Source organism: Musca autumnalis, unplaced genomic scaffold (assembly GCF_047663935.1).
Source record: "Musca autumnalis isolate F117 unplaced genomic scaffold, ASM4766393v1 scaffold_5, whole genome shotgun sequence".
Lineage (NCBI taxonomy): Eukaryota > Metazoa > Arthropoda > Insecta > Diptera > Muscidae > Musca > Musca autumnalis.
In genome coordinates, this window is record NW_027412088.1 from 154623809 (window position 1) to 154638440 (window position 14632).

Sequence of the window (14632 nt, forward strand, 5' to 3'; positions counted from 1 at the left end):
ACAGATCCGAAGAGATGGTCGTGTTATTTTGACCGGCAATTTAAGATAATGAGAGTGATGGGGCGAAGAGGAACGTGCTGCGCCATACAAGAGCTCTCCCAGCCTAAAAGTTACCACTACAATTGGAGATGAGCAATGTTGCAGATGTCATCCGTAAGGCGAAATCATCCAAAGCGTTGAGCCCACACGGAATCTCAGTGCGGCCGAACTGTTATAGTGGCCTAAGGCTTAACTCAATTTCCCTCATTTAGTCAGTAGAGCCGATGATTCTACAGGTACTACCATGATGAGAAGCAGTTTCTCTCATCAGCATGGGTTCCAGAAAAAGCTCAGTACCGCAACAATATTGCACGCCATATCCACACATATTCAAAACTGCACTTAAGCGTAGAGGATGTCTCGCCAACATTACGCTGAAGGCTACTTTTGCCTGGCCTCGGAATCGAACTTTGGCATACATACGTCTTATTACGGAAATTAAATAAAATTTTGGTTTCTTTTAATATATTATTATTTTATTTCCATGATGTATCCCCTGAACTTAATTATTTCAATAGTTTATTATAATTGTACAATTTACTCCTAAATCCTAAATTTTGAGGTTATTTTTTGTCACAAGTTCTCTTAAACTTTTCTAACCAATAAATGTTCGGCTTCAACATCTAGGGGTAAACCATCAAAACTCAATTTAAAATCTTCCAAACGGCAACAGAACGTGTAACCCTTCGAAAGGGTGGGGAAATTGTCATGCTGCAAGTTGGCTTCATCACAGACACTCTCACATATCTCCCGTGATGCACCGTCAGCCACATAAGGATTATTGACAGTAATAAAAACAATGGCCGCATCTTCCGCTCTGTTCAGTAAAACTTTAAAATAATATTCTGGAACTTCTATTTGCTTTGCATCATCCAAATATATATCCACCAAATCACCATTTACAGTTGGTAATTGTAATTGACCAAAATAGCCGTTATAGGTTTCCAAATCTTTGCCATACATTGCAGCCACGGAACGACCAAATTCTTCAACTCTCAACCAATTGCCGGCATTAATGGGTTGAAATTCTGGTGCAACATTGACATAATAATAGGTCGACAACTGTTCATAGCCAAAAATGAAATCTGCATCCGGGGTTAGATGGCCACGGGCTAAGTAATTTGTTGAATCTATGTAGGTTTGATCCGACCCAAAGTAATTCTCAAAACGTGCAACTTGATTATTTTGTGTATAGTAGGTATTGGTTTTTGTGGTGGTGAGTTTCATACCCTCGGCCGAGAATGAACGGCGAGTACTCTCCTTGATGTTATCTATCGGAAAGAGAGAAAGTAATATTTATTTGATATTAGAAGAGATTTCAATTGAGATTTGTTGTTAATCCCTCGTTTAAAATGGAGTTATATTAATCAAGGCTTATTTAGTCTTTCTGGATTACCTGAAAATGTTCCTTGATCATCATTGACGTTTTAAAAGTTACAGCGCATTCACATCTGACGGATATTAATAAGTTCTCAATTTCATTTAATAAATGAATAGATTCCACACATTTCAGTCAAGAAATAATCTCAAAAATTTCAATCCCACCCACTTTATATCTTAAACTCTCTCCTATGTCTTCCATACTTACAATCAATAGCAGCTCCATTGATGACATTATGAGTATAAAATGTTCTTTCTGTGTCATTATCATAGCATATCTCAAGGGTAGGTCCATAGAACACCCTATCCACAGTATAGCCAGCTTCAAATATTGCTCCACGATTTTGAGAACATCCATTGCTAGTTAACCGAAGTGTTGAACTAGGTATGGATTTACAGACAATATCCTTCAGGGCATAAGCATTATTATTGGCATCCATAAATTGTCCGGTTGAACATTGTAACGCCAATGTCGTCACATTCAAAGAGGTAATAACATTTTTACTACCAGTACAGGCAAGATATAAGCTAGCACCTTCTGGTATTTCAGTTGTTTTTCCAGTGGGTTTAAACAGTTGATAGTCGCCAGTTATTGGATTATTTTTAATCAGGAGGACGGGAGCAAAGCCTTGGATATCATCGGGTAAAGTTATACTGCAGGCATTTATAGTTATGGCTGTGAAGAAGAAGAGAGAAGATGTTTTTGAAATAAAAAAGAAAAACAAGTAATAGAGTTGTTGTGTTAAGTCGGGTTTATACTCTCCACCACGAATTGTATTGGAATAAAAATGAATACTTAGTTTCCCTTCGTTTAAATGTAATACCCACGACCCTATAGATTTTTCTGCAAGAAAGTGTGCTTCTATAGACCATTTCTGATAGAAACTCTCTCTGAAAGAAAGGGTATTTCTGTAGACCCTTTCTGAATGAAAGAGCATTCCTCTATAGACCCTTTTTAAAAGAAAGGAGACTTTTATAGAAAATTTTTAAAAGAAAGGATACTTCTATAGAACCTTTCTCAAAGAAAGGGTGCTTCAATATACCCTTTCTGAAGGAAAAGGGTACATTTATGCACACTTTCTGAAGGAAAAGGGTACTTTTATGCACCCTTTCTGAAAGAAGAAAGGGTGCTTCTATACACCCTATCTGAAAGAAAGGGTGCTTCTATACACCCTATCTGAAAGAAAGGGTGCTTCTATACACCCTATCTGAAGGAAAGCGGGCTTCTATACACCCTATCGGAAGGAAAGGGTGCTCCTATACACCCTGTCTGAAGGAAAGGGTGCTTCTATACACCCTATCTGAAGGAAAGGGAGCTCCTATACACCCTATCTGAAGGAAAGGGTGCGTCTATACACCCTATCTGAAGGAAAGAGTGCTTCTATACACGCTATCTGAAGGAAAGGGTGCTCCTATACACCCTATCTGAAGGAAAGGTTGCTCCTATACACCATATCTGAAGTAAGGGTGCTCCTATACACCCTATCTGAAGGAAAAGGTGCTTCTGAAGGAAGGGGTGCTCCTATACACCCTATCTGAAGGAAAGGGTGCTCCTATACACCATATCTGAAGGAAAGGGTGCTCCTATACAACCTATCTGAAGGAAAAGTTGCTTCTGAAGGAAGGGGTGTTTCTATAGACCCTTTCTGAAAGAAAGGATGCTTCTATGGACCCTTTCTGAAAGAAAGGGTGCTTCTATAGACCCTTTCTGAAAGAAAGGATGCTTCTATGGACCCTTTCTGAAAGATAGGATGCTCCTATAGGCCCTTCTTAAAGAAAGTATGCATCTGAAGGAAAAGGTGTTTCTATAGACTTTTTCTGAAAGAAAGGGTGTTTCTACACACCCTTTCTGAAAGAATGGATGCTTCTATAGGCCCTTCTTAAAGAAAGGATGCATTTGAAGGAAAAGGTGTTTCTATAGACTCTATCTGAAAGAAAGGGTGTTTCTACACACCCTTTTTGAAAGAAAGGGTGCTTCTATAAATCCTTTCGGAAAGAAAGGGTGTTTCTATAGACCCTTTCTGAAAGAAAGTGTGCTTCTATGGACCCTTTCTGAAAGAAAGGATGCTCCTATAGACCCTTTCTGAAAGAAAGGATGCTTCTACAGAGCCTTTCTGAAAGAAAGGGTCCTTCTCTAGACCCTTTCTGAAAGGAAGGGTGCTTCCATAGACCCTTTCTGACGAGTAGGGTGTTTCTATAGAGCCTTTCTGAAAAAGGGGTGCTTCTATAAACCCTTTCTGAAGGAAAGAGTGCTTCTATAAACCTCTTCTGAAATAAAGGGTGCTTCTACAGACCCTTTCTGAAAGAAAAGGTGCTTCTACAGATCCTTTCTGAAAGGAAGAACATCCATTGCTTCTATAGACCCTTTCTGAAGGATAGGGTGCTTCTTCAGTAACCCATTTTGTACAAGGAGCCTGATGTTACAGGCTGGTCTCGATACAAGATGCAATTCGTCTAGGTCGAAATCTGAATTGATGATCATCTATATCAAAGACCACGGTGAAGAGAATTAGGTCATTGGAGGAACCACATTCCGGAACCCAAGCCTTCCACCTCCTCTGCCTGTTACCAAAAGATTGTGAGCAGGAAACATGCCACAGCCAAGTAAGTCTCACAAGTTAACATGGGCCACAAGAATCCTCTGGTTCTCTTCTCACGAATAACAGTGCTGAAAAGAAAACAAGTGAACAAATGGTACCAGAGGACATTCAAGTAACAGTCATCGACAGATCTTATTCTGATGGGAAAATCAGTGATAGTCGATGGTTTTTTATCAAAGATCGTGTGCGCGACATTGTGTTCTCAGACTAAGGGGATAAAAATTTGACAGCGCAGCCGTCCAACAGAGAAGTTTGGGTCACCAGCATGGGTGCCACTTCCCCCTGTTGACCTTGCACTCGGTAGGCAGAATGTCAATCTCCAGACCAGTACATGAAAACTGGTTAGCCACAGTCCGGAGGATAATGGATAATGGGGGTCTGGGTGTCAATAGACACTCAGGGACAAGAATACCTAAGTACTTGTGAGGGCAAGCTACATTTTGGACTGGGATGGATAAGGTTCCCCCTAGCAGGAAAGTAGTGGAAGAATGCAGATTATCTGTAAAGCAGCTGCAGATGCATTTCTTGTAGCCATCAAGAAGACTGAAGTTAACATCGCCTTAATCCAGGAGCAAGTACATGATAATCTAATTTAAGGGGCCGTTCAAGGATCGTTTTTGTTCTTGTAGGAAGTGTATTCCCTGAGATAATGGTCAAAAAACCCTAAGTGACATGAATATTGAGAGCAATAATTTACGAATTATGTATCCGATGAGGCCGAAATTTCGCACAAATTTCTTCCAATCATACATCAAGTTCTAAGAAGATATATTTCGGACAACACTTTCGGAACATCCCACATAAAAGTTGAACATTTTCGCTTAAGTCTAGTTTAAGGACAGTTCGAGGGTAATTTTGTAATTTTTTCCGAAGGTACTTCTTGTGATTATGCTTACAGCGTTGTAATGTTTTTGGGTGACGTAGGGGATGGAAGATACCAAGCAACGGTCCTGACCGGTTTTAACATGGCAAAGCCCAGGATTTATCTTGGACCCTCTTTCATCTCAAGTGGACACTGACCTCCCCGTGGTGTCACCTGGGGAACTGCCTTTAACACCCGTTAAAGGTAGTGAGCTAACATGTGCCGCGCGTTCACCCATAAGAACGTTAGGTTAGGTTAGGTTAGGTTGAAAAGAGGGGTGATTCAAGATCACCACATGTCCTTAAAAAGAAAGGGAATACACTGAAGCCAGAAGAGGCCTGTTGTGCGCTCTAATTTTATGTGTCCTGGAAGTTGTTGTTAGTTTAGGAGTTCCGTCCCATTGACGTAGTCCCTCAAGTTTTTGAACCCGATGTCCTTGATATGGTCGAGTCCTGTAATTATGTCGTTTCCCATTAGTTGAGTTCTCAAGTTTGTGAAAGCCTGGCAGTGGCAGAGATAGTGTTCCAACGTTTCGTTGTCCTCGCCACATGACCTGCATTCACTATTCTCTGCACAGCCTATCCTGTGCAGATGCGCTTGTAGTCCTAGATGCCTTGTGAGGACACCGATCAGTCTACTGATATCCTTTTTACTCATCACTAGGAGGTCACTTGTTTTGTCCTGGTCTGGGTTTCCCCATAGGATTTTTTTAGTTTTTCCTTTTTCCTGGTTATTCCATAGGGATACATGAGCATTCTTTGCCCAAGCTTTTAGTTCTATACGCGCCGCCTTTAAAGGTTTGGCATTGTCTAGACTTACTGTAGGTAGCTCTCTGGCTTGTTTTGCTAAGGAGTTTGATACTTCGTTTCCCGTAATCCCTATGTGTCCTGGTACCCATATAATGTTTACCGAGCCATAGTGGGAATAGTCGTTAATTGCATTTTTACACTCTAAGACAGTTTTCGAAATTGTTACTTGTTATAGCTCTAATTGCTGCTTTACTATCCGTAAGGATGTTAACTGTGAGTGGCCTTGTATTTGTTTTAAACCAGTTCAGACATTCTGTGATCGCTCGGATTTCGGCCTGGAGGATCGTGTTATGATCCGGCAGACGAAGGGAGATCCTCGTTTCCGTGTCTACGATATAAAGACCCAGTCCCGTTCTCCCCCCTAACACAGCCCCGTCCGTAAACCCGCAGCTTCCAACGGGAATCTGTGCAAGGGTTCCATCGATTCACATATCTCTGTCCGGTATTAGAACTTCACACAGAGCTACTTCACTTGATTCTGGTATCCGGTCCGATACTATTTGATTTATAGATTCACCCGTTGTGAACCGTAATATGCATTGGTGGTATGTTTGGTGGTCTCTTTCGATCCACTCGCTCATCGCTTTCAGTCTTATAGCCGCGATGGCTGCTTCATACCTTACCTGTATTTCTATCGGGTGGACAAATAGAATTGTCTCTAAAGCCCTAGTTGGTGTAGTAAGAACGTTAAAAACTTGGGTTTGGGCGTCGGGTTAGTAACCCTCCCCTAGAAAAAACAGCCTACTATGAAAAAACGAAAGAAAAGAAAAACAAACCCCTCTAAACGTTTTAAGGACCATGATCTGCGAATCTGCACCTGGAATGTTCGCACTCTTTATAGAGAAGGTGCAGTCTTCGCATTGGAAGATTACTGCCATACAGGAAATACGATGGATTGGGAAAAGGCGTCACAACAACACCTAAAGGTGACGCCCTGTATTATAGCTGCCATGACGTAAAGCATGAGTTTGGTTGCGGATTTGTAGTTAGTCGGAGGTTAAAACATCTGGTATCCAGCTTCACCCCAGTGAATGAAAGACTTGCTGCAATTCGAATAAAAGCTAATTTCTTCAACATCAGCTTTATTTGCTCTCATGCTCCCACTGAAGAAAAGGACGAACAGACCAAAGATATATTTTACGAGCGCTTAGAAGAAACATATGACCGTTGCCCTACCCATGACATTAAAATCATTCTAGGCGATTTTAATGCCAAAATTGGAAAGGAGAATATCTTTGGCCCAACAGTCGGGAAATTCAGTCTCCACAGTGAAACATCTGACAATGGTATGATGCTGATAGACTTTGCAGCTGCAAAAAACATGGCAGTTAGCAGTACCAGATTTAATCATCTCGATATTCATAAGGGCACCTGGCTGTCTCCAGATGAGAAAACAAGAAATCAAATTGATCATGTTGTGATAGATTGAAGACATTCATCGAGCGTGTTGGAGGTACGATCGTTCCGAGCCGCAAACATTGATTCGGACCACTACCTTGATGCAGCAAAGGTACGCACCCGCTTAAACGTAGCAAACAAAGTACGAACAGACACAACACGAAAGTTAGACATCGGTAAGCTGCAATCACAACAGATAGCCACAGCATATTCCACTCAACTAGCCCAATTGCTTAATCAAAGCACTCCTCATCCCGATAACATATCAGGACAATGGCAAAACATTTCCCACTCCATGCAAACAGCCGCAAAATCCATACTTGGATACCAGAGACCTCCACCAAGGAATCCATGGTATGATCAGAGGTGTCGTGCTGCCACCGAAGAGAAAAATGCGGCATATAGGGCTACTTTACAATCCGTAGCAACGCGTAGCGCACGAGAGAGATACAGGGAGAAAAGGAGAGAGGAGAAACGTCTTTTCCGCAGGAAAAAGAGAGAGATGGAAAAGCGGGAGTGTGAAAAAATCGAGATGTACAGGAGCCAGAATGAAGTCCGAAAATTCTACCAAAGAGTCAAGCATCAAACTGATGGCTTTGGTACAGGCACATCCTCCTGTAGAGACCAGCAAGGTAATTTGGTAACTGATACAGATAGTGTACTCAGGATATGGAAAGAACATTTTTCAAATCTGTTGGTATCCCAGAAGATGGTATTGAATGTATACCGCCCAGCCAAGATGAGGTAAAGACAGCAATAAATCGGCTGAAGAATAATAAGGCAGCAGGGGCCGATGGCTTACCAGCCGAGCTGTTCAAAACCGGAGGCGACACGCTGATAAGGTGTATTCATCAGCTAGTTAGCACCATCTGGCAGGAAGAACGAGTACCCGACGATTGGAACCTGAGTATCCTGTGCTCCGTCCACAAGAAGGGAGATAAGACTGTATGCTCTAACTATAGGGGCTTAAGTCTACTCCCTATTGCCTACAAGATCGTGTCAGGGATATTGTGCGAACGACTAAAGCCTATGGTCAACGAGATAATTGGACCATACCAATGCGGCTTTAGACCTGGCAAGTCCACCATTGACCAGATATTTACCCTGCGGCAAATCCTGGAGAAGACCCAAGAGATGCAGATCGACACCTACCACCTTTTTGTCGATTATAAAGCAGCCTTCGACAGCCCGCTGCGTTCAAAGGTATTCCAAGCCATGTCTGAATTTGGTATCCACGCAAAGCTCATCCGGCTTTGTAAAATGACTTTAACTGACACGAGGTCCTCAGTTAAAATAGGAAATAACCTCTCCGAAGAGTTTGGTACCAAAAGAGGTTTCAGACAAGGAGACAGCCTTTCGTGTGATCTCTTCAACATCCTGCTGGAAAAGGTTATACGAGAGGCAAACGTCAAAAGAAGTGGCACAATCTACACCAATAGTCAGTCACATGTTACTTGCTTATGCTGATGATATAGACATCATAGGCCGATCAGTAAAAGAAGTAACTGATACCTTTATGAAGGTCGAAGGAGAATCTGCTAAAGTGGGTCTGGCGGTAAACGGTGAGAAGACCAAGTTGATGGTGTCGACACGCAATGCGTCCATTGAGCCCGGACCGACTGTGGAAGTTGGTTCCTATAATATTGAGGTAGTAAAAGACTTCGTCTACCTCGGCACCTCCGTAAACACAACAAACGACATCAGCTGTGAAATAAAAAGAAGAATTGTATTGGCCAACAGATGCTACTTTGGTTTAAGTATGCAGTTTAAAAACAAAGCCACATCTCGTCAAACAAAAATAACGCTCTACTAAACACATACCACATTTATTGTCCAATCGATGAAAACAGTTTACCAGTTCTTTGTAGTGGCTAAACAAGTAATCCTACAAAAAAATTTGAAAATCGGGTCAGATTTTAATATTTGCTATATAAAGAGCCCATGGAAACTTTGAGGCCCCAGTGGCACGTGTTAACATACTCCGATTGAGCTCAAACTTTAGCAATCTTAATTTTTAACAAAACTAAAAATTTTAGGAGGGTGCCACATAAAAAAATCCGACATCGAATTTTTCCCTTTGAGTTAAAACCAGTCTAGTATGCATTGAAAATACATAAATACAAATTCCGGGCAAACCTACAATACCGGTAATATTTTTGGATAATTCTGTTTCAGGTACTTGTACTTACCCAAAGCAAAAACTACTAAAAATACCAACAGCGATGTTAATATTCTCATTGTTTTTAAACAAATAAACAAAATTAAATTCAAAAACAAAAACAAAAAACCGAATGAAAACTCAACTTTGTAGGTCCAGCTTTAAGACAAATATAAGCCCATAACGTTAAGTGCTACTCTCATTTATAGCTTACATTTGTTTCACAGAACTTCAACATTTTGTATTTTGTTTGTTGTTGTTGCTGTTCATTAACAAATAAAGCTGTTATTAAATTATATGTTTCAAAAGCTTACCACGGCTGTCATTTGTTTTTATCGAAATCCCCATACCTTGGTTTAGACAATTGATCGAACACCATGTTTTGTGGTGGCGGTGGCAGTAGATATCAAAACAACATTTAAATACAAATAATAATTGAATTCTAAAGTTTATAAATAACTATTTTGTTATTTAAATAAAATGAATTTTGGAATGCAGATGCGTATGTGCAAATATGCATAATTTGAAAATGTTTACGTTACTCATACGTGGTTATGTTCGAAATGCCCCACACACACAGAAGACGTAAGGCACAGATACTAAAGGGCGTATGATAAATTTGAAACAGAAAACATTAATACAGTAGAATGTCAATAATTCGTAATGTCAAGTGATCGACCTATTTTGTGTATAAACGAGATGCGGAAATAAAATTCCTTTTTTTGCTTTTTCAATATTGCCTTTATTTATTTACTTTTAATAAAGATAACTTTACATTCAATATTTAATTTTTCTTTGTCATTAACTTTCCGGCTTCCACATCTTCGGGTAGACCATCATAATGCAATTTAAAGTCCTCCAAACGGCAACAGAAGGTATAACCCTTCGAAAGAGTTGGGAAATTGTCATGTTTCAAATCGGCCTGATCACAAACATTTTCACAAATCTCCTCAGCTTGGCCATCTGCAGCAAAAGGATTGTTCACGGTGACAAAGACAATAGCTTCATCAGTATCTCTGTGCAACAACACTTTGAAATAGTATTTGGGTGCCTCAATTTTCTTGCCATCATCCAAGAAAATGTCAATTAATTTTCCCTTAGGGTTCTCCAATTGTAATTGACCCAAATAACCATTGTATGTCTCCAAATCGTCACCATATGATGCCGCCACAGACCGAGCTAATTCTTCAACTCTTAACCAATTTCCAGCATTGATAAGTTGATATTCCGGAGCAACATTGGTATAGAAATAGGTTGCTAATTGTTCGTAACCAAAAATGAAATCTGCATCGGGGGTTAAATGACCGCGGGCGAAATAATCCGAACCATCAATGTAGGTCTGTTTGGCTCCAAACAACTTCTTGAACAGCTCAATTTGATTGGCTTGGGTGTAGTAATCGTTGGTTTTCTTGGTGCTGTATTTCATGCCCTTGGCACTGAACGAACGGCGAGTACTTTCCGAAATTGCATCTGCGAGGAGAGAGGGAAGGGGTCATAAAGGTTAAAGAAAAGGAGAGATGGGTAAGAGTATCCACATTGGCGGATAAAAATATACACTCTTGGAGATTAGAACATTCACTCTTGTGGATAAGATTATCCAAGTTGATGGATACAATTATCCACGTTGATGGATAAAATTATCAATGTTTGTAGAAAAATTATCCACGCTGGTGGATAAAATTATCCACGTTGGTGGTTAAAATTATTGACGTTGGTGGATAATATTATCCATGTTGGTGGATAAAATCATCCACATTAGTTGATAAAATTATCCACGTTGGTGGATAAAATTATCCACGTTATGGCATAAAACTACACACATTGGTGAATAAAAGTGTCCATGTTGGTAGAGAAAAATTATCCACATTGGTGGTTAAAATTATACACATTGGTGGATAAAATTATCCACATTTTTGGATAAAATTATCCATGTTGATTGATAAAATTATGCATGTTGGTGGATACAATTATCCATGCGTGTGGATAAATATCCTCTTTGTTGGATAAAATGATCACTTTAGTGGATAAAATTATCCATTTGTGTGGATAAAATTATCCATTTGTGTGGATAATATTATCCAATTCGGTGGATGAAATAATTACACATATGTGTGGATAAAATAAAATTATCCACGTTTGCGGATAAAATTAACCATTTTGGTTAGATAAAATTATCCTTAAATATCTACGTTGCTGGATAACAATATCTATTATTCAAATATATATGTATATCTCTCTACTTACTCTCAATGGTAGCTCCATTAATGGTATTGTGTGTATAGTAGGTGTGTTCGATGTCATTGTTATAGCATATCTCAAAGACTGGGCCATAGAATTGGTTGTTCACCTTGAAACCAGGTTGATGGATGACACCACGATTCTGAGAGCAGGTCTCATCGGTTACACGCAAAGTAGGACTTGGTATAGATTTACAAACTAAATCCTTTAGATCATAGGCATTATTGTTCGCATCAACAAATTCATCACCAGAGCAAGTCAATTGCAGGGTACTCTTTCCCTCCGAGACAATAACATTTTTTGATCCGGTACAGGCAAGCAATAGCTGGGTGTCATCGTTCAATTCAGTTGTTTTTCCAGTTGGTTTAAACAGCTCATAATCGTCCTTTGAAGAGGTGCGTGTTAAGAGGATAGGGGCGAAGCCCTTCACATCTTCGGGTAGCGTGATGCTACAGGCATTGACCGCAATGGCTAAGTTGAAAAAATTTGATTATTTTAACCCTTTAATGGGTTTTTTTTCTGTCTTAAGTCCTTACCAAAACCACAAACTAATGAGACAATTGCTAAACACCGGGACATTTTTAACTGCATAACGACCTGTTGCCTTCAACTTAAGCTTAGTGTTTTTTCAAACCTTAAGATGGTTATATGTACATCAGTAGATGGAATGTGGCTACTTATATAGTCCCCAATGGGGAATAGCTCCCGCTAGTATTTTATTCTGATACCATTGTTTCTTACATTGTCTGGTGTGGTTTGCAAACAATTTTCCAGACAAGAGCGTGTATAGTTTTCCATTGTCCATTCTAGACATTGTATATATTTACATCGATTGTCTGAAGTAAGTCAATATCAATATTTGTTATAATGAAGAAGAAATAATGGATCGTTGGTGATTCAAATGTTGTAACAGAAGCTCTTTTGTTGCTGATAAGAAAATAAATTGTAGAAATGTAAAAAGGGTTATGACATAGTTCATTCAAGAATTATATCATTTGTGTGATTCATTTAAGGTAAAGCTGCCATAGTTCCTCCAGTTAACATAATTATAGAGCATGGTTATCCTTTTCATCCTCTTACATTTGACGTGCCTGCTAAATACCCCGAGTATAACTTCTGATGACCTAGCGGCTCTCTTTTGTAACGTTGGACCTCTCTCTCAAGATCGAAGATGGACACAGTACAGATGTTTGTACTGGAACGAAAGCATATTTTAAACTTAAGTACATGTAGAATACTCGTGTCCTCATAAAAATAGTCCTCTGAAAGTAGTAACATGTTGCAGAGTTCTGAATACTTTTCGCTCCACAATGCTAGGCAGTGAAGGAACTTGTCCAGCTTGTCGCACATAGCAGATGAATTACCTATACATGCTGTCGCATTGTTCCAAGGGGTAGTTAGTTTTTGTTCAGAGAGGCGAGTTTGGCAGTATAAAGGGGGTTTGAAAGGTTATGCCCCACCTATTACTGTACTGAACGATACAAGTTAAATGGCTCTGTCCAATTTATATTTGCTGGCGTCATCAACACGATGTTTGTGGCTACCGTCAGGTTGATGACATATGTAAGTTCTTCGTTTCCTGGATCGTACAGCTGCCTCATGGTGATTCCGCCCGGGCTCACAGGATAACATTTGTAACATGCTCCTCTATTATAAACTGTATTGGAACCTCCTTGCTGGGAAGGACTTATGCAGCTTAATACTCTTCAATTCGCCCTGTTACTCTCACATAAGCTCTCAACTTAAATAACTTCCCGCGGTCTGGTCTTCGTGGGAATATCCTTACTTCCTGTTATAATGGTTTAAAAACCTAGGGCCACTTCTTCATACGCCGAGGTAGCCAAGCCAGACTGTGTTGATCGGGTCTGCCACCTTTCAAAAGTAAGGATCGGTTTATAGTCCATTTAGTTGCACCAGTCCTGTAATTTATTTGTTGTTGTTTGGTTTCCGTCAATCTAATATTAAAGAAATTGTCCGCTTGATATATATCCGATATACATATACACTCCACGTCAGTAGAATAGAACACATAAATTTTTATTAATGTTAGCGTATTTATCCCAAAACGAATGAGTCTACGATTTTAATCTTGTAGGGATTTAAAGCCTATGATGTTCGGTATCAATCACAGAAAGAATTATGTTTCTAGCTTTTCGCGAAATGATTTTCTGATCATTTTTCCGATAGTACTATGAAAAATAGGCATTTATTTTCGGTCATCAGGATAAAACAGTCATTTTATTTTCGCGAATTGTGGAGATATTAACCCCGAATTTTCTTTCAGTCGATAAAGCGGGGCTTTCTAATCATTTTTCACCAATAAAACCATAAAAATAATTCCGCGGACGCCGAATTAACAGCGTAAACGGGTGTAAATTGACAGATAATTGAAACATCTCGGAATATCAATAAGAGTCGCGCAGTTGTGTCATATTTCTTCACAATAAGATAGAATATGACACAGACAACCTCGACGGATACATTCGAGTGCTGCGGGTGCTGATAACGTGGAAGGTTAGGTTAGGTTTAGGATGCGTGACTGCCATGCCGACACTCGGAGACCTTGAGGTCCATTGTGATCATCCAGACTATTGTTGTTGTTGGTGATTGATGGTGCGGTTGTTGGTGATTGATGGTATGGTTGTTGTGATGTAGTTAAGTTTCTGTGTTGTGATGATTAGATGTATCCGGTTATTGTGTTTGATTTATTGTGATAATTTGGTTTGCCAAGAGCAGTGTTGGTGATGTGGGGGTTCCAATGCTATGTGTTGGGAGATGGTTGGTTAGGTAGGAGGTTTGGATAGGAAGGAGGAATGGAAATGTACAGAATAGATGAGAGGAGGAAGAAGAAAATAAAGTAATTAGTAATAGTCAAAAGGTGGATGGAGAGTAAATCAAAGTAAAGGAAAATATAGATATAGATATATGTATATACATGTAGATATAGATATACTACATACGGATGCAAATTAAGTCTGCACTGACCTGCCCCAGAGCCACTTAAGGCTCTTGCAGAACGCTACCAGAATTTTTGGGTTGACAGAAGAGAAGTAGGAAAGAGATTCAATCACATGTACACCAAAAAATAAATGCCTTTTGACAGTTAGTCTAGGACATTTACATAGAAGGTGCTCAATTGTCTCCGTTT

At 39.7% G+C, this 14632-nt stretch overlaps 2 protein-coding genes across 2 annotated transcripts; both read right to left on the reverse strand.

Moving 5' to 3' along the window:
- Positions 1-493: 493 nt before the first annotated feature.
- On the reverse strand, positions 494-9426 carry LOC141404797 (salivary protein Tsal1-like). The gene is made up of 3 exons (XM_073988518.1): positions 9278-9426; positions 1628-2095; positions 494-1310 (listed from the first exon to the last, which is right to left on the reverse strand). The coding sequence occupies exons 1-3, from the start codon at positions 9324-9326 to the stop codon at positions 625-627; spliced, it is 1203 nt and encodes a 400-aa protein (XP_073844619.1). The 5' UTR covers positions 9327-9426; the 3' UTR covers positions 494-624.
- Positions 9427-9963: 537 nt separating this feature from the next.
- Positions 9964-12158, reverse strand: LOC141404798 (salivary protein Tsal1-like). Its single transcript, XM_073988519.1, has 3 exons — positions 12021-12158; positions 11491-11955; positions 9964-10716 (listed from the first exon to the last, which is right to left on the reverse strand). Exons 1-3 carry the CDS (start codon positions 12073-12075, stop codon positions 10031-10033), a joined length of 1206 nt encoding a protein of 401 aa, XP_073844620.1. The 5' UTR covers positions 12076-12158; the 3' UTR covers positions 9964-10030.
- Between the last annotated feature and the right edge of the window lie 2474 nt (positions 12159-14632).